Consider the following 20581-nt stretch of genomic DNA (forward strand, 5'->3'; position numbering starts at 1 on the left):
GACATCCCCAATATGGCGCTAGATGGGAAGCTGAGCCTGTGCCATACATGGCGGGTGCCGACTGTTTTATGCGACTGATACCTGACAGCAACGGCCGGGACGGGTCTATTGAAGGCCTCCAGGTCCGCCATCAGTGATCTGTTAGGCTGGGTTCACACGTGGCGGAATTTCACTTAAATTCCGCTGCGGACACTCTGCAGCGTTAATCCGCAGCGGTGCCGTTTGTCCATTGACTTACACTTTAATTTAGCAGTGTTCGTTTAGACGAGGCGTAAAATTCCGCTGCGGAGCATAGGCTGCGGAGCGGAATTTGGTGTCCGCAGCATGCTCTGTCTGTTGCGGAGCAGTGGCGGACTCATGGCGGAATTTCTCCATTGACTTCAATGGAGATTCTAATTTCCGCAATGAAGTCCGCAGCTGTCATGCACATGTTATGTGTGCTGCGGATGCGTCTTGCTTTTTTGCCATGACATTTCTTCATTCTGGCTGGACCTATGTATTTCTAGGTCTACAGCCAGACTGAGGAAGTCAATGGGGCTCCCGTAATGACGGGAGCGTTGCTAGGAGACGTCAGTAAATAGTCACTGTCCAGGGTGCTGAAAGAGTTAAGCGATCGGCAGTAACTGTTTCTGCACCCGGGACAGTGACTACCGATCACAATATACAGCAACCTGTAAAAAAATATAAGTTCATACTTACCGAGAACTCCCTGCTTCTTCCTCCAGTCCGGCCTCCCAGGATGACGTTTCAGTCTAAGTGACGGCTGCAGCCAATCACAGGCCAAGCACAGGCTGCAGCGGTCACATGGACTGGCGCGTCATCCAGGGAGGTCGGGCTGGATGCCGAAAGAGGGACGCGTCACCAAGACAACGGGCGGTAAGTATGAAAATCGTTTACTTTCACTAGGGAAAGTGCTGTCCCTTCTCTCTATCCTGCACTGATAGGGAGAAGGGAAGCACTTTTCCCGCAGTCCGCAGCAGCTAGTCCGCATCAATTTACTGCACATTTTGTGCAGATCCGCTGCAGAATCTGCAACGCAGATTCTGTGCGGCATTGATGCGGACAGTTGCGGAGGAAATCCGCCACGTGTGGTCATGCCCTTAGTAAGCCTTGCCAGTCAGGGCTGAATAGTAGAGCACAGAGAACGGTAATAGATAAGTATTGCAGCGTGTCTCATGAGCGATCTATCGATCTCATTGTAAAGTCTTCTGGGGGGACTAATCGCATTGACCCGCAGAATAAGTTAACATGACGTTTCTATCACACGGCGAACGCCGGAAGAATCAAACCACAGAAACTACGGTGGCATTTTACATTTTTTTTTCAATACCATCTCACAAAATAATTTTTATATATTATTATATGTTAAGATTCAATAATGACACCTTATCCCTTAAAAAACAAGTCCTCATGGCCATGTTTACCGAAAAATAAAGTTATGGCTCTTGTGGTAATTTCACACGGCCGTAAATGCCCAAAAAACGGCCGAAAAATCGGAAGCAGAACGCCTCCAAACATCTGCCCATTGATTTCAATGGGAAAAACAGCGTTCTGTTCTGACAAGCCGCTTTTTTACGCGGCTGTTTTGAAAAACGGCCGCGAAAAATAAGTGCAGGTCACTTCATGGGAAGTTTTTGGAGCCGTTTTTCATTGACTGACTCTACTGAAAACCGCTCCAAAAACATCCGTAAAATAAAACAGAGAAAATCACGAGTGGCTTAAAATAGTCTGAAAATCAGGAGCTGCTTTCCCTTGAATAGAACTCCGTATTTTCAGACGTTTTTGAGTTTGTGTGTGAACACGGCCTTACAATGCGACAATGAAGAAACAAAACTGAAAAAACTCGATAATTGACCATCCTTAAGGGTTAAAAGCGTTTAGCAGTTTTGGCAAATAATAATAATCTGTTACATAATGATATTTCTAATACTTATGTATCAATTCCTTATGATTTTTAAGATCTCTGCTTGCCGTCAATCAATTGGAACATAAAGGGTTTGTGCACACGGCCTGTTTTCAGACGTATTGGAGGAGTTTTACACCTGGAATTACGCCTGAAAAGACGGCTCCAATACGTCGGCAAACATCTGCCCGCTGCCTGCAATGGGTTTTACCATGTTCTGTGCAGACGAGCTGTCATTTTATGCGCCGCTGTCAAAAGACGGCGCATAAAATTACGGCCGCGTCAAAGCAGTGCCTGTCACTTCTTGGGACATAATTGGAGCCGTTTTTCATTGACTCCAATGAAGAACAGCTCCAATTACGTCCGTAAAAGACGCCGCGAAAAACACCAGTACATGCATTTACGTCTGAAATTCTGGAGCTGGTTTCTCCTGAAAACAGCTCCGTAATTTCAGACGTATTTGGCATTGTCGTGTGAACATACCCTTATTGTTTACTTCCAGCGGATAAAACCTTTCTTGGTCATGTGATGGACACACAGGTGCAGGGCTCGTTACAATTACAGCACAGTTCTCAGAGCTGTGTAACGAGCCCTGCACCTGTGTGTCCATCACATGACCGGGACTCACGTGTGACCCCTGAGAGTAAGGGTATGTTCACACACACTAATTACGGACGTAATTCGGGCGTTTTTGCCCCGAATTGCGTCCGAAAAATGCGGCTTGAAAGCGTTGACAAACATCTGCCCATTGAAAGCAATGGGCAGATGTTTGTCTGTTCACACGAGGCGTATATTTACACGCCGCTGTCAAAAGACGGCGCGTAAATAGACGCCCGCGTCAAAGAAGTGACCTGTCACTTCTTGGGGCGTAATTGGAGCCGTTATTCATTGACTCCAATGAAAAGCAGCGCCAATTACGTCCGTAATGGACGCGGCGTTCAAGCGCCTGCACATGCCGTTACGTCTGAAATTACGGGGATGTTTTCTCCTGAAAACATCCCCGTAATTTTAGCCGTTTTGGACGCTGTCGTGTGAACATACCCTAAAGAATAAAGGTTATTAAAGGAGTATTCCGCTTTCAGTGTAATCACTGTATAATTAATGTTTCCTAAATACTTTATCAGTTATTTGCGGTTTTCAAGATCTCTGCTTGCAGTCTTTGAATGGGAGCCCTTATTGTTTTCTTTTAGTAGATACAAATCTGTGATGATCACACCGCTACACGGCTCGTTACAACACACCGCTCTGATAACCGCACTGTCACTGTAACGAGACCTGCACCTGTGTGTCCGTCACATGAACAGGACAGGTTTTTATCCACTGGAAGTAAACCATGAAGGTTCCTATTCACTGATGTCAAGCAGAGATCTTAGAAACCGGGAGAAATTAATACACAAGGTATATTAGAAAGTTGTATATATGTGGACACTGATCTGTTTCCTCTCGTTCTGGTTTCAGGTCCGGGGTTGTCCAGATCCTCAGGTCACATGGTACAGGAGTGGACAGCCGGTTGTAAGCGGGGGGCGGTGCACCGTGGAGCAGAGATCGAGGGGAACCTTCTGCCTAATCATTAAAGACGTCACTGTGGAGGACGGTGGAAAATATACGTGTGAAGCAGCCAATGAGGAGGGAGTACGACAAGTGACCATTGAACTCACCGTGGAGGGTAAGTCGCCCGCAATGAATTATCCTACAAAAAAAACGCAACGACAAACCGCAACGTGGCTCCTAAAACGGGGGAGCAGGAATTGGAAGCCGCCACTTTAAAAATGTGCTGCGAGTTTAGAAAGAGAACGAGAATCCTGCGGGACGGTCCAGGGTCAATCATTAACTAAACGCACAATGTCCTTATTGTGACCGCAGACGAGGGACACAATAGAGAATTGTACAACCGCCAAGATCCCCGACCACAAGGACAAAGTCGTGATGAACCGCGTCAATGGCCGTACGACCCTGAACACCCGGAGGGCGACGTATACAACGTGCGCTGCTGATTCTGCTGGGAGAATTGTCACATTGTAAATACTCCGATCTTTTGTAGCCGGTTCTCCGAGTCGCCTGTATCCGGGAGGTGGCGCGGCGCTCACGACAAGTCGCCATCGTTCCCTCCTCGTATGAGCGCGTCTCTATATATGGGGGTCATCGTAATCAGACATTTTTATTGGCTGTAAAGTTGTCACAAAAAAGAACAATCGCGACGTCCGAATCCGGACAAATATCCACTGAAATGTCGGATTGATTTTTCCATATAATAAAATCCTGATTATACGGCGTCCGCCGCGCCGCCGAGGTGCCGGATTATCAGAAATGTCTGTAAATGTAATCTATACCTACAGGGGTCCACGTCTCCGCTTTTAGGGTGTCAACGCTGAAATGGGCGAGCAGTCGGGCACACCCCGATAATGACCCCACTGTCACTGGAATCCATTCCTGTTAACCCATCGTGGTAACTGTCTTTCGGCTCATGCCGGATTATCAGGATCTCCAGATCATCACGTGTCCCGTTCTAATGCTGGGTCCTAGGAGCTTGCACTCTACATCCCAGTATGGCTGTCCACGCAGGGGGTTGGTTGTCTGTGTGTAGATCTGCTGCCATTGATCCCGCTGTCTGTTCTTCTGTTTTTCAGGCAGCTCGGCCGTGATGTACAGTTTGCCCTCGAGCAGCAGGAGCGCGGGGTGAGTCGCCAGGTTGATGGGCGCTGGGTCTGCTCCGCTCCGTCTCTCGTACTCCACAGTTCTTTCATATTTCCCTTGGCTCGGTCTCCCCGTCTTTAACCTTCCAATGAAAACATCTCTCCCTTATTAGCGCTGAGCGCGGTGCCAGCCGTATAAACGCGGTGATGGCCGAGCTGTCAGATGTGGCAGAGCCGCAGCTCCCGGGGTGCAGGGAGGGGGATATTTGATCTCACGGACGGGGGGCTATATATTATATACAATATCTACTGGTTCCTGCTGGAACGTTCCCAAGATAAACCCTCCTGACATCATCACTTAGAGGAACGTTCAGTCCGTGACATAAGACGCAAGCGCTGAAGAGCTTACAATCTAAACTGCGCCCAGCAGGAGTCGCCGCTCGCATAGCAGATCCCGGCTGCGTGTGGTTCACTGAGAATTAGGGAATTTGCTTTATTTTAAGAGACCCCCCCCAAAATAGAAACAAATCTCGGTAACTAGAAGTCCCGGAGTCGTCCTCATCTGTCAGGTCTCTATGAATCTGTTCCTGGAAAAGCTGGGTGACAACCAACATGGCTACAGGAATTGTCACCCAGCTTTCCGGGGGCTCGTGAATGGCATGTCTGCCCCGTTATTTATTGCTACAACTCCATTTCAATGTGTAACCAGGAAGAGCTGCCAGTCTGGAATCTGGGAAAGCTGGGTGACAATCAGTTACATTACCATTACAGCTCTCATAGGGGTTATCACCCACAGTTGGTGTAATGATCCTTCCCCGTATGCCAATATATCCAGGCAGATGTACCATTCAGTAGTCTGGGAAAGCTGGGTAACAACCTCTATTAAGACGGCCATAATGGTCAGAACTGAATTCCAGAAAAAAATGGTTGAATAGATTTGTAAAAGACGTCACAAGAGGACGACCCCGGGACGGTGATTTCTGCGGTGAATCTGAACAACTGCAAGAAATAATAATGTTTTCTTGTTCTCCTCACATTGTCACGACGTTTTATAATAGTCACATGATGATAATAACGCAGTTATTCTTACGTCCCTATGAATGTTCTCCCTGGCAAACCACTTTATAGTCGCACGTTCAGATCTGTAAGGAAAGCATTATAGGGCCACGTAAGGGCGTTGGGACGTAGTCCGCAGTAGAGATCATGGTCGTTAGCAGGAGTCTTCCCTTCACTTCTAAATATCATTGCATTATGTATTTTACTCCAATCACATCCAGAGCTGCATTCGCAATTATATTGGCTGTTACTAGGGATCTGTCCATGTTGTGCTTAGCTAAGAATGTTGCATTGTATTTTGGGTGCTGGCTTTTGTTTTTTTACCTCCGACTACTGTAAACTGCCTGGAAAAACACTACATCTCCCACAATACACAACAGCAGAGCAGAGGCGTGAGATCTTACCGCCTAAGACTTACAGGAAACCAGCAGAGGTATGACTGGAGTATAGGACATGATTTAACAGCAGAATTGTGAATGCAGCTCCGGATGTTATTGGAGTATAAAGCATGATGTAAGCAGTTCATCCGCCACTGTCTCACATATACATCTAATTTTTCTCCAGGAGCCCGTTTGCTGTTCCTCCGATAGAAAACCGACCAAGCATTTGGGGAGAAAGTCCCCCAAAATTTGTCACAAAGCCAACTCGTGTTGTGGTGAAAGTGGGTCACACCGGAAGATTCTCCTTTAAGATAACCGGGCGCCCACAACCCACCGCCACGTGGAGCAAGGTGAGTGATGTGAGGCTCAATACCATCAGTTACTGAATGAAACCATCGGACTGATATTTTATTTACAAATGTTCTCTGGAAAAACATGGCGACAAATAAATAATGTCCATGAGATGCAAAATATCTCGCATATGTACCCCTCAGTGTAGTGAGTGCAGCTCTGGAGTATAATACAGGATGTAACTCAGGATCAGTACAGGATAAGTAATGTAATGTATGTACACAGTGACTCCACCAGCAGAATAGTGAGTGCAGCTCTGGAGTATAATACAGGATGTAACTCAGGATCAGTACAGGATAAGTAATGTAATGTATGTACACAGTGACTCCACCAGCAGAATAGTGAGTGCAGCTCTGGCGTATAATACAGGATATAACTCAGGATCAGTACAGGATAAGTAATGTCATGTATGTACACAGTGACTCCACCAGCAGAATAGTGAGTGCAGCTCTGGAGTATAATACAGGATGTAACTCAGGATCAGTACTGGATAAGTAATGTAATGTATGTACACAGTGACTCTGCCAGCAGAATAGTGAGTGCAGCTCTGGAGTATAATACAGGATGTAACTCAGGATCAGTACAGGATAAGTAATGTAATGTATGTACACAGTGACTCCCCCAGCAGAATAGTGAGTGCAGCTCTGGAGTATAATACAGGATGTAACTCAGGATCAGTACAGGATAAGTAATGTCATGTATGTACACAGTGACTCCACCAGCAGAATAGTGAGTGCAGCTCTGGAGTATAATACAGGATGTAACTCAGGATCAGTACAGGATAAGTAATGTAATGTATGTACACAGTGACTCCACCAGCAGAATAGTGAGTGCAGCTCTGGAGTATAATACAGGATGTAACTCAGGATCAGTACAGGATAAGTAATGTATGTACACAGTGACTCCACCAGCAGAATAGTGAGTGCAGCTCTGGAGTATAATACAGGATGTAACTCAGGATCAGTACAGGATAAGTAATGTAATGTATGTACACAGTGATTCCACCAGCAGAATAGGGAGTGCAGCTCTGGAGGATAATACAGGATGTAACTCAGGATCAGTAGAGGATAAGTAATGTCATGTATGTACACAGTGACTTCACCAGCAGAATAGTGAGTGCAGCTCTGGAGTATAATACAGGATGTAACTCAGGATCAGTACAGGATAAGTAATGTAATGTATATACACAGTGACTCCACCAGCAGAATAGTGAGTGCAGCTCTGGAGTATAATACAGGATATAACTCAGGATCAGTACAGGATAAGTAATGTATGTACACAGTGACTCCACCAGCAGAATAGTGAGTGCAGCTCTGGAGTATAATACAGGATGTAACTCAGGATCAGTACAGGATAAGTAATGTAATGTATGTACACAGTGACTCTCCAGCAGAATAGTGAGTGCAGCTCTGGAGTATAATACAGGATGTAACTCAGGATCAGTACAGGATAAGTAATGTAATGTATGTACACAGTGACTCCACCAGCAGAATAGTGCGTGCAGCTCTGGAGTATAATACAGGATGTAACTCCGGATCAGTACAGGATAAGTAATGTAATGTATGTACACAGTGACTCCACCAGCAGAATAGTGAGTGCAGCTCTGGAGTATAATACAGGATAAGTAATGTAATGTATGTACACAGTGACTGCGCTGGTTATGGAGGTTTTTTCTATGTGTGGGCTGTATAATGGGGTCAGTGGTGACAGGTCTTTTCTGTGGCAATGGTCAGAGTAGATAATATTGTATAAAACATGCTCTATATCGATTAATGTGCCCCTTTAAAATATCAGCAGCTCTGAGATCTCTCAAATCACGGATATCTACAATGTATTTTTATAATGTGGCGCTTATTGAATTTGTGGTTTTGGGCGTTCTCCGTCTCTTCTGGTGCGTTCCTGTGCGGCCCCGGCTGTAGTTGATGATCTCTTGGTCTCCGATCTTTATCTCGTCTTATTATGACTTTGTGTTGAACATTTTCATATTTGTTCTTGATTTTTAGCTGAACGTGAGTGAATATTCATCAGACCGACTCTCAGAACGCGCTTTACCTCCGTCTATTCCACTATTTGACCCTCCTCATTATTGTGCGGCCCCTTCTCCTTTTTCTTCTTTCACTTTTTACTTCACTTTTTGAAAATCGACCAAAATAAAGAAATTCGATTCGTCCCACATTCGATCAGCCGTCAGGACGAAGGTTTTCTTTGGAACGGATCTGACGATCTCTTAAAGAAGCAGCGACATTTGGTTCACAATAATATTTTCCTTCTCATGTCGCCGGCTCTTTTCATGTCCCCTCCAAAACCCATTCGTCACTGTCCTATGCCCCCGGGTTTTTTTTAACTTGCACTTTTTTTAACGTGCACTCCTTGTTTCTACAATTTGATTTATATCTCGATGGACTTCTTGGCTGAAAGTAAGTGACCCCCACCCTTATGTTCTGGGGTGCAACATTCATTGCTGAGAACCAAACTGCCCCTGATAGCAACATCCGCACCAGAACTGCTCATCCAGAGCTTCATGGATTGAAGTCTCGATGGTGGAGCCGTAGCAGACAAGCCCCAGGTCACTGAGCTCAATGCCAAACAGAAGCTGTAAAGCCACCAACAGTGCGCTCCGGATCAGAGGAGACTTGTTCTCTGGAGGGAGGAATCATCTTCACCATCTGAGTTTGGTGGATGCAGAAAAACATTTCCCCTGTAGAGACAAATGTAGAGTTCGTGGAGGATGAATAATGGGATCCATGGTTGGCCCCTTCGTTCTAGTGGTGGGAAATTGTAAAGGGGTTCTCCAGGAGGTCTCTTTTCCCACAGTACCAGAACAAACCTCAGTACATATATACGGTACCAAACCAAGCTTAGTACATATATATAGCCCCAGAACCAAGCTCAATACATATGTACAGCACCAGAACAAAGCTCGATACATATGTACAGCACCAGAAAAAAGCTCAGTACATATAGACAATACCAAAACCAAGCTCAGTACATAAATATAGCATCAGAACAAAGCTCACTACATATATACAGCACCAGAACCAAGATCAGTACATAAATACAGCACCAGAACCACGCTCAGTACATATATACAGCACCAGAACCGAGCTCAGTACATATATACAGCACCAGAACAAAGCTCGATGCATATGTACAGCACCAGAAAAAAGCTCAGTACATATAGACCATACCAAAACCAAGCTCAGTACATAAATATAGCATCAGAACAAAGCTCACTACATATATACAGCACCAGAACCAAGATCAGTACATAAATACAGCACCAGAACAACGCTCAGTACATATATACAGCACCAGAACCGAGCTCAGTACATATATACAGCACCAGAACAAAGCTCGATGCATATGTACAGCACCAGAAAAAAAGCTCAGTACATATAGACCATACCAAAACCAAGCTCAGTACATAAATATAGCATCAGAACAAAGCTCACTACATATATACAGCACCAGAACAAAGATCAGTACATAAATACAGCACCAGAACCACGCTCAGTACATATATACAGCACCAGAACCGAGCTCAGTACATATATACAGCACCAGAACAAAGCTCAGTACATATATACAGCACCAGAACAAAGCTCAGTACATATATACAGCACCAGAACAAAGATCAGTACATATATACAGCACCAGAACAAAGATCAGTACATAAATACAGCACCAGAACCACGCTCAGTACATATATACAGCACCAGAACCGAGCTCAGTACATATATACAGCACCAGAACAAAGCTCTGTACATATATACAGCACCAGAACAAAGCTCAGTACATATATACAGCACCAGAACAAAGATCAGTACATAAATACAGCACCAGAACCACGCTCAGTACATATATACAGCACCAGAACCGAGCTCAGTACATATATACAGCACCAGAACAAAGCTCAGTACATATATACAGCACCAGAACAAAGCTCAGTACATATATACAGCACCAGAACAAAGCTCAGTACATATATACAGCACCAGAACAAAGATCAGTACATAAATACAGCACCAGAACCACGCTCAGTACATATATACAGCACCAGAACCGAGCTCAGTACATATATACAGCACCAGAACAAAGCTCAGTACATATATACAGCACCAGAACTGAGCTCAGTACATGTATACAGCACCAGAACCGATCTCAATACATATATACAACACCAGAACCAAGCTCATACATATATACAGCACCAGAACCAAGCCTAGTAAATATATACAGCACCAGACCCAAGCTCAGTACATAAATACAACACCAGCACAAATACAGATCAATTTAGTGCAACCCTTGCTGTATAGGTTTGCACTAAATTGTATACAGCTCCCAACGTGGCCCAAACAATGGTAAGGATATGCTGGGAGTTGCTGTTTAAAAAAAACATACCACCCATCATCTCGCTGCAGATCATACAGTGAGTGCAGTGCAGATTAGAGGCAGAATAAACATTTACATTAAGTGACTCACCGGTGACGTCTCAGATTCTAGTTATTTTTCTCTTTTCTTCTCCACCCGGTCCAGACCTCTATGATGACTTCTCCCGGCCACAGCCCATTTCTGCAGTTTGCCGCTCAGATGTCTTCAGCTTCTCACTTTACAAACATTTCTGCACCTATAAACAAAGATAAAATTCTCATTATACCACACACTACGCTCCTAAATATTGTAGTTCCATACACTGTGCCCCCTGTAGATAGTGCCATATATAGCTCCGCCTGTAGATAATGACCCCCATAGAGCCCCTGAATATAGTGCCCCATATGTAGCCCACCCCTGTAGATAGTACCCCACATGTAGCCCACCCCTGTAGATAGTACCCCACATGTAGCCCACCCCTGTAGATAGTACCCCACATGTAGCCCACCCCTGTAGATAGTACCCCACATGTAGCTCCCCCTGTAGATAATGCTCCATATATAGCCCACCCCTGTAGATAGTGCTCCATATATAGCCCACCCCTGTATATAGTGCCCTACATATATCTCCCCTTATAAATGGTGTTTCACATATAGCCCACCCCTGTATATAGTTCCTCACATATAGCCCCCCTGCAGATAGTGCCCCACATAAAAAAAGACACTTTACATACTCACCTTAATCCCTTTCCCGCTCCGTCTGATGGCATTGCAGACCTGATCTCTTCTGAGCAGGTGTGCTGGGGTTGAACGACGCATTTGGGGCGATGACGCCTGCCCCACCTTCCCTTTTAGTTGCGCCTGGGGCACGTGCCCCGCCTGCCCCCCTAGCTTCGCCCCTGCCCATCATTGTTGACATGGGTACAGTGGCTGGTATATTGACTCGGATGCGGGGGAGCGGCAGTGCCAGGCACAAATGTCTGTGTGGATGAGCCTCTAGTTCTGTGGCCTCCTCGTGCTTTTGATTTGCGACGGTTCCGGAAGTCAGACCCCGCTCATCAAACATCGGTGTCCCATCCTGAGGACAGGCAATCGGTGTAAAGCCTCGGAGAACCCCTTTATTGCTGCTGCAAAGACATCAAGGACAGAGTTTTTTGGAGATACTTTCCTACTTCTGCAGAGAATGCCCCAGATACATGGCGGTAATGTTACATTTCAGGGTGCAAACGACCTCTTGTAATGATCTTGAGCTGCACCATGTCTTTTATTCTCCAGTCACATCCAAAACTTTACCCTTTCATCCAGCTGGTTCAGTAAGTTTTAGGTGGCAGTCGGCAGAAGTCGTAAATTTAGATCTGAAATTGATCCAAGAATCGTGAGCGCGGTTGCCACTGCAGCTCTGGATGTGACTGAAGCATAAGAGACAATGTAATAACAGAAATATGACTGCAGCTCTGGATGTGACTGGAGTATAGCATACAATGCAACTGATACAAGAACAGTTGAAATGATTGCAATGTTTAATAGTTACATTATTGTTTCATGCGCAGGACGATGTTCAGCTGCAGAGCGGCGATCGATATAACACGTACGACAAGTCCGGGGTTTACTTTCTGGAGATTCATGGAGCGTGTCAGGCGGACGCCGGGATTTATACCTGTTCCGTGGTTAACCGTTGCGGGCGCAGCGCCGTCTCCGCAGAACTGATCATTCAAGGTAAATACATTCATTCTGTCAATTACAAGAAATGACAAAGATTGTTCACCTCCCCCGTTTCAATTTGGAAAAACTTAAAGGGAACCTGTCACCAACATTTCACCTATTAAACCGGCGATACCTGGCGGAGGTGGGAGGGGAATCATCGTTATGTCTCCTATAATTATCCTCTAAGTCTCCGTCCGTTTAGTCTTCAGTTTTTAGTGTTCCCGCTCCGTATGCGAATGAGCAGAAAAGTCAAATCTTCATTCCTCAATCCTTTCTGAGTAAACCCCGCCTCCTTACTTTTGATTGACAGCTCCTCGCCTTCCCCCAGCACACATGAAATCTTGCGCTTGCGCTTCTATGTTCTGGTGCGCGGGCACAACAGGTCACCATAGCGGCGCATGCGCAGTAACTAGATTTGAGGCCTGGACGACGCAGGGAATGGTGTCAAATTATACATGACGGGCGCATGCGCGCGATCCCAGACGAGGGTTCGGCATTTAAGGCGGCCGACGAGGGGTGAGTAGAGTGCAACAGGGGAAATGCTGGTGACCCGTTCCCTTTAATGACATTCGAAGGTATAAAGGAGAAACTGTCAGCAGTAAAGGCAGCGGGGCGAGCGGGCGGTGAGCGGGCGGTGAGCGGGCGTCATCCGGTGAAGTGGTTGGGGAAGTTCCAGGTGTGCTAATTCAATGTTTTTTTCTCTCTTCCAATGGGGGGGGGGGGGGGGTTAAGGGCGGTGGGTGGTTTTTGGGCATATAAATAGGTCTAGAGATTCTATTTTACACATATTCGTATTCATTGAAAGAGACGTAAAAGAATAAAGGTAAATGAATGTGCTGCCAATATGGAGGCGCTGCCAGCTCTGCCGCTTCTCAGACCCCTTTATTGCTGCTCGGAGATTTCCATCACATGACCCCCCCGGATTCCGGCTCAGGATCTTTCACACTAAAACGATGTATCAGACGTTCCAGGTTATTGATTCCTTTTCCGCTGCTTTGCGTTCCCATCCGGTGTAATCTCCATCACAGCGACGGTAATAAACCCCGGACATGTGGCGGAAACCCAGCGGCGCCAAAATCTCCGACCCACAAGATATATTAAGAGGCAATTAGGCAGAATTCCCCTTTAATGGGCGGTCACAGTCGTAAGTAAATACATTTTCATTAATGTCGAATTAAAAGTTCTGAAACGTTCTGATATACTTTATATCTCTGCTTACTGTCAGTGAATGGAAACATTCTTGATTACATCTAGAGGATGAAACTCATCCTGACTTTGGGTGCATTCACAGAACCACAAAAACCCAGAATACAGCTCAGTATGCCATTTTTTTACATGGGTCCTTTGGATGACGTATGGGATTGTACGCCTATACAGTGGCATTCCATGATATATGTCGGCGGAATCATTCCGATGTTTACCTCCGACATACACTCGTACAGCGGTATGGAAGCACCCTTAGTCCTTCTTACACAGCTGATGAGCTTGTTACAATGTATCAGTGTAGTTAATTCTCTGTAAGCTTAACAGATCAGCAGCACAAGTCTCTATCCTGTTCTGAATTGTGCTCACACAGCTGATGGGTTGTTACAGTGTAAGCCTCTGTGAGCTAATTACAGCAGTAGTGGCACTAATTTCTATCCTGTTCTAGACTATCTGCACTGATACATTGTAACAACCCATCAGCTGTGTGAGCAGGACTAGGTTGGTACCTGACTGATAATCCTCACCTAGACCCTGTGTATTAGGGCAGATACACACGAATGTTGCGTTTTTGCGCGCGCAAACAACGCAGCGTTTTGCGTGCGCAAAAACCATTTGACAGCTGCGTGTGTCATCCGTGTATGATGCGCGGCTGCGTGATCATAGAGATGAGGCTAGTCGACGCCCGTCACTGTCCAAGGTGCTGAAAGAGTTAACTCTTTAACTCTTTCAGCACCCTCGACAGTGAATGCCGAACACAATATCGAAAAACCTGTTAAAAAAAAAGAAAAATTTCGTACTTACCGAGAACTTCCCGGCTGTTGCCTTGGTGACGCGTCCTTGGTGACGCGCCTCTCTTGACATCGGGCCCCACCTCCCTGGATGACGCGCCAGTCCATGTGACCGCTGCAGCCTGTGCTTGGCCTGTGATTGGCTGGAGCTGTCACTTGGACTGAATTGTCATCCCGGTAGGTCAGACTGGAGGAAGAAGCCGGGAGTTATCGGTAAGTCAGAACTTCGTTTTTTTTTTTACAGGTTCATGTATATTGGGATCGGAAGTCACTGTCCAGGGTGCTGAAACAGTTTAACTCTTTCAGCACCATGGACAGTGACTGTCTCCTGACGTCGCGGACCGGAAAAATTTTTGCCGGGTTCGGCCAAAACTAGTTCGGCCGAACCCGGTGAAGTTTGGTTCGGTTGTCCGGGTTCGCTCATCTCCAAGACACTCCGTTTGGATGCTTGGAAACAGAAAAGCACGTGGTGCTTTACTGTTTACATTCATCCTTTTGACAGCTGGTGCGCTGTTTCAGTCGGTTCGCACGGAAGTGCTTCCATGCGACCTGCGTGGTTTTCACGCACCCATTGACTTCAATGGGTGCGTGATGCGCGAAATACGCGGAGATATTGAACCTGTTGCGCTTTTTGCGCAGCGAACAAACGCTGCGCAAAAAGCACGGACTGTCTGTACTGCCCCATAGACTTGTATTGGTCGATGCGCGGCGCGTGAAAACCACGCGGCCCGCACGGACCGAATACACGCTCGTGTGAATCCCCCCTTATGTGGAGGATTTGCGCTGTTCTTCAGCCGCTGTGGTTTTTCTTTCCTCGGTTTCTGCAGTTGATTGATGATTTTGCGGCTTTGACCACATGGAGGGAACGATCAGATCTCAGATTTACGACTTCTGGATTACAGCTTTATGTAAAATATTCCAGCCTGACGTTCCCTTCTGTATAAATGAGGCCGCGGTGAGGGGCGGGGCTCAGGCTGCCGCCGTTACCCTGTCATGCCGCCGTAGACGCCCCGGTTTATTTATGGAGCCACGTGAAATATCCGGCATTGGACTCTTTGAATCCGTTACATTTTTCATTGGAGTCGATACAGTGTTTAGTCAAATTCTGCAGCCAATCAGGACGGCCCTGAGTAACGTCAATGTTACCCCATAATTCACGGGAATTTATTCAGTAATGAACGACTGAACGTTATAATATGTGACATCCGACATTCGAGAAAAAGTCGCGTTACTTTACTTTCTCGATTCCCGTACGGAGTCATGTGACCAAACTGCTGAGCTCTGACTGGTTAACCGTCATCCGAGCTCCCACAATGCACTGCTCTCTGGCAGCAGGAAATCAGTGCATTGTGAATGCAGCTCTGGATGTGACTGGAGAAGCAGACATATGGCGTAGCAGACGAGTAATACGGGATCTCAGGTCGCTGAGCGTTTTGTCTGGATTTGATAGATTCTTCTGCACAATCCATTCTCCTTCTAGTGTTTGTCTGCAGATCCCATGACTGAACCCTCTGGTTAGCAGGGGGTGCACATACTTTTGGTCATGTGGTGTACGTGTATGAATAGTTACACCGGATGATTGGCGGCTGCGGTCTGGGTCACATGGGTCGCTCGGCTGCGTGATACGTTGGGATATTATTGGATATTCACTGATAAAGTCTCTGTTCTCTTTGCAGGATGTGACAGGACTGACGGGTACGTACTCTTCACATTGCAGCTGCCGTCCTGTAAGTCACCTGACCTCACCTATATTATAGTCCTTATAATCTACAGCTATAGCCAGTGCAGCCACATGATGTGACCCGGGTAACTGGCCGCTAGTCCAATCAGTAATGATCCGCACAGTCACATGATGACGTTAGAGATCGTCTCATCAGGATCAGACTGCCTCTCTGGCCTTGTGCTTTACACTGCAGCTCTGCTCGTTTAGGCACAGCTATGATCAGGGACTCCAGCTCAACTGCATTGTCTATTTGAGTCTGAAATCCATCCCGTGTCTCATCAGAGGCTCATACTATTCTGCTCTGATATTAATGTTGGGAATTGTCACCCTCTTCCATTAGATATAAGATCTTACATGGGGGCTCCGGTAACTCTACATTATGAGGCTCGTATTACATGTTTATGGAGAACCCCCCCCCAATCTTACTATTGTTTTTCCAGAATTTCTCCAGTTCTTGGATCCGCCGTGACTTCTACAACCAAGATGGCCGTCACCAAGGTGGCCACTAACGGCATTGTGAAAACCCAGAGGGAAGCTGGTGCAGACCAGACTAATCCTGCCCAGAGGGGCAAATGGCCATCGACAGTTTCTACAAAACAGGAGTCTAATGTTCCTTCAAACAGAACGTCTTCCGTGTCTTCTGAGCCCTCAATATCCTCAGTGTCTTCCGTGCCCTCAGTGTCTTCCGTGCCCTCAGTGTCTTCCTTGCCCTCAGTGTCTTCCGTCCCCTCAGTGTCTTCCTTGCCCTCAGTGTCTTCCGTGCCCTCAGTGTCTTCCGTGCCCTCAGTGTCTTCCGTGCCCTCAGTGTCTTCCGTGCCCTCAGTGTCTTCCTTGCCCTCAGTGTCTTCCTTGCCCTCAGTGTCTTCAGTTTCCTCAGTGTCTCTTTTGTCCAAAATTAAGACTGAGTCTCCAAGAACATTTGAGAAAGTTTCAGCGACCACGGAAAGCCCTGGTTCTATACGTGGCCTCTCTGAATGGTCCCTGAAGTCCAGCAGCTCCTACACAAAACCTCAAGCCATAAGTTCTGCCAAAGATTCGCCATCCATAGTCGCCCGTTACACCTCCATCCTCGATTCAAAGACTAAATTGTGTTCACCTGGTAATGAACCTGTAAAGCCGTACATAAGAGAGACCGTCTTTGAGAAAGAGACCTCCACTGTGGCCTCAAAGGTAAGACCAACTCTGTCTCCAAAAGAGACCCCAAGTCGACCCACCATGGAGTTGGGCCCCATTTCTTCCAGGTACATAAGGAACGTAGAGTCAAACATCAGTCCTCCGTCTACTGGGAAAGGAACGATGACCTCGAAGGAGAAGTCTTCTGCTCGCAGCTTGCAGAGCGTTCCTCCTCTGGAAACCATCAATCTTGGTCCTAAAGGGACAGTGAGGACCACTGTGGGCAGATGTGCTGCTCGTCCTTCATCAAAGCAATGGTCTTCAGGGCACAGTGTAGGCTCAACATCTAAGAATCATCTATATGGGTCTACAGAAGAAGCCTTACTGAGCTCCAGCAACAAGAAGCCCTCACCTCCAGGCCACTCTTACCCCGAGACGTCTCCCGGTCCCACCAAAGAAACCGGTCTGCAAAATAAACCCAAAGAACAAAACTTCAACACCTGCCAGTCCGTAAAGAACATCTCTCTGAAGAAAAGTTCCCTCACGTCTTCAACTCCTAAATCATCCGAGAAGGAAGGTGTTGACCTGAAGCGGCCCGGTGACGGGGGTCTACAGGGTGGAGAAGCTGCGGAGGACCCCTCCAAGACTTCTCCTGTAACCGGAGGACTGACGGCTCCTCACATATCGGCCAGCACAATCACCTTAAAATCTGTAAAAATGTGTCCTCCACCGAACCCTGACCAGGACCGTCGTGGGAAAAGACAGAATGTGGAGAGAGCGCCTGATAATGACCAGAAGGGGGCAGTACAGGCTCAGTCTGGAAAAGCTCCAACGTTTGACCTCACTCCATCCAGTCTGGAGGTGTTTGAAGACAGCAAAGTGGTATTCCAGTGTAAAGGTAAAGAAGTCCTCCGCCGTGCAGTCCTATAATGTGTACAGTGTCCTTATATACAGGGAGGCGTGTACGGCGTTATATACAGGGAGGTGCGTACAGTGTTATATACAGGGAGGTGTGTACGGCGTTATATACAGGGAGGTGCGTACAGTGTTATATACAGGGAGGTGTGTACAGTGTTATATACAGGGAGGTGCGTACAGCGTTATATACAGGGAGGTGCGTACGGCGTTATATACAGGGAGGTGTGTACAGTGTTATATACAGGGAGGTGTGTACAGTGTTATATACAGGGAGGTGTGTACAGTGTTATATACAGGGAGGCGTGTACAGTGTTATATACAGGGAGGTGTGTACAGTGTCCTTACATACAGGGAGGTGTGTACGGCGTTATATACAGAGAGGCGTGTACAGTGTTATATACAGGGAGGTGTGTACAGCGTTATATACAGGGAGGCGTGTACAGTGTTATATACAGGGAGGTGTGTACAGTGTTATATACAGGGAGGCGTGTACAGTGTTATATACAGGGAGGTGCGTACAGTGTTATATACAGGGAGGCGTGTACATTGTTATATACAGGGAGGTGTGTACAGTGTTATATACAGGGAGGCGTGTACAGTGTTATATACAGGGAGGCGTGTACAGTGTTATATACAGGGAGGCGTGTACGGTGTTATATACAGGGAGGCGTGTACGGTGTTATATACAGGGAGGCGTGTACGGCGTTATATACAGGGAGGCGTGTACGGTGTTATATACAGGGAGGCGTGTACGGCGTTATATACAGGGAGGCGTGTACGGCGTTATATACAGGGAGGCGTGTACGGCGTTGTATACAGGGAGGCGTGTACGGCGTTATATACAGGGAGGCGTGTACGGCGTTGTATACAGGGAGGCGTGTGCGGCGTTATGTACAGGGAGGTGTGTACAGCGTTATATACAGGGAGGTGTGTACAGTGTTATATACAGGGAGGTGTGTACAGTGTTATATACAAGGAGGTGTGTACAGTGTTATATACAGGGAGGTGTGTACAGTATCCTGTACTTATATAGACTTTATTATTTAACACAAAACCCCTCATTTCATTTTTCCACTGGAATAACCAGCAAAATGTATTATATTTGGAGTTGGAGACCGAATTCTGCATCTCAGATCTGGCAGTAATAACTCAACATCGCCCTCTAGTGGCAGCAATAGCTGAATGTTAACGTCGCCCTTTAGTGGTAGAAATATCTGAAGGTTAACAGCGCCCTCTAGTGGCTGCAATATCCCAAAATTAATGTCGCCCTCTAGTGGCAGCAATATCTAAAAATTAACGTCGCCCTCTAGTGGCAGCAATATCTGAAAGTTAACGTCGCCCTTTAGTGGCAACAATATCTGATGGTTAACGTCGCCCTCTAGTGGTAGCAATATCTGAAGGTTAACATCGCCCTCTAGTGGCAGCAATATCTGAACGTTAACATCGCCCTCTAGTGGCAGCAATATCTGAGGGTTAACATCGCCCTCTAGTGGCGGCAATATCTGAAGGTTGATATCGCCCTCTAGCGGAGGCAATATCTAAAGATTAGCATCGCCCCCTGGTGGCAGTAATATCTGAAGGCTAATGTCGCCTTCTATTGACAGCATTCTCTGAGGGTTAACATCGCCCTCTAGTGGCAGCAAAATCTGAAGGTTAATGTCACCCTCTAGTGGCAGCAATATCTGAAGGTTAACGTCGCCCTCTAGTGGTAGCAATATCTGAAGGTTAATGTCACCCTCTAGTGGCAGCAATATCTGAAGGTTAATATCGGCCTCTAGTGGCAGCAATATATGAAGGTTAATGTCGCCCTCTAGTGGCAGCAATATCCGAAAATTATTGTCGCCCTCTAGTGGCAGCAATATCTAAAAATTAACGTCGCCCTCTAGTGGCAGCAATATCTGAAGGTTAACGTCTCCCTCTAGTGGCAGCAATATCTGAAGGTTAATGTCGCCCTCTAGTGGCGGCAATATCTGAAGGTCAACGTCTCCCTCTAGTGGCAGCAATATCTGAAGGTTAACGTCTCCCTCTAGTGGCAGCAATATCTGAAGGTTAATGTCACCCTCTAGTGGCAGCAATATCTGAAGGTTAACGTCGCCCTCTAGTGGTAGCAATATCTGAAGGTTAACGTCGCCCTCTAGTGGTAGCAATATCTGAAGGTTAATGTCACCCTCTAGTGGCAGCAATATCTGAAGGTTAATATCGCCCTCTAGTTGCAGCAATATATGAAGGTTTATGTCGCCCTCTAGTGGCAGCAATATATGAAGGCTAATATCGCCCTTTAGTGGCAGCAATATTAAAAAATGAATGTCGCCCTCTAGTGGCAGCAATATCCGAAAATTATTGTCGCCCTCTAGTGGCAGCAATATCTAAAAATTAACGTCGCCCTCTAGTGGCAGCAATATCTGAAGGTTAACGTCTCCCTCTAGTGGCAGCAAT

The 20581-nt window shown here is 46.5% G+C and overlaps 1 protein-coding gene across 6 annotated transcripts in view; it reads left to right on the forward strand.

The window, feature by feature from the left end:
* The window catches only part of MYLK (myosin light chain kinase), a 177597-nt gene that overhangs the window by 46844 nt on the left and 110172 nt on the right, over nucleotides 1-20581 (forward strand). For 5 of the 6 annotated variants that reach the window (XM_075829025.1, XM_075829026.1, XM_075829024.1 and 2 more), the window contains 6 exons: nucleotides 3362-3569; nucleotides 4531-4579; nucleotides 6157-6322; nucleotides 12244-12409; nucleotides 16068-16086; nucleotides 16555-18125. In XM_075829025.1, coding sequence (XP_075685140.1) covers nucleotides 3362-3569; nucleotides 4531-4579; nucleotides 6157-6322; nucleotides 12244-12409; nucleotides 16068-16086; nucleotides 16555-18125 — 2179 coding nt within the window. Of the gene's footprint in view, nucleotides 1-3361; nucleotides 3570-4530; nucleotides 4580-6156; nucleotides 6323-12243; nucleotides 12410-16067; nucleotides 16119-16554; nucleotides 18126-20581 lie in introns of those variants that run through there. The other variant, XM_075829029.1, reaches the window with a different exon arrangement.

The sequence above is a fragment of the Rhinoderma darwinii genome, chromosome 6 (assembly GCF_050947455.1).
Source record: "Rhinoderma darwinii isolate aRhiDar2 chromosome 6, aRhiDar2.hap1, whole genome shotgun sequence".
NCBI classification, from domain to species: domain Eukaryota; kingdom Metazoa; phylum Chordata; class Amphibia; order Anura; family Rhinodermatidae; genus Rhinoderma; species Rhinoderma darwinii.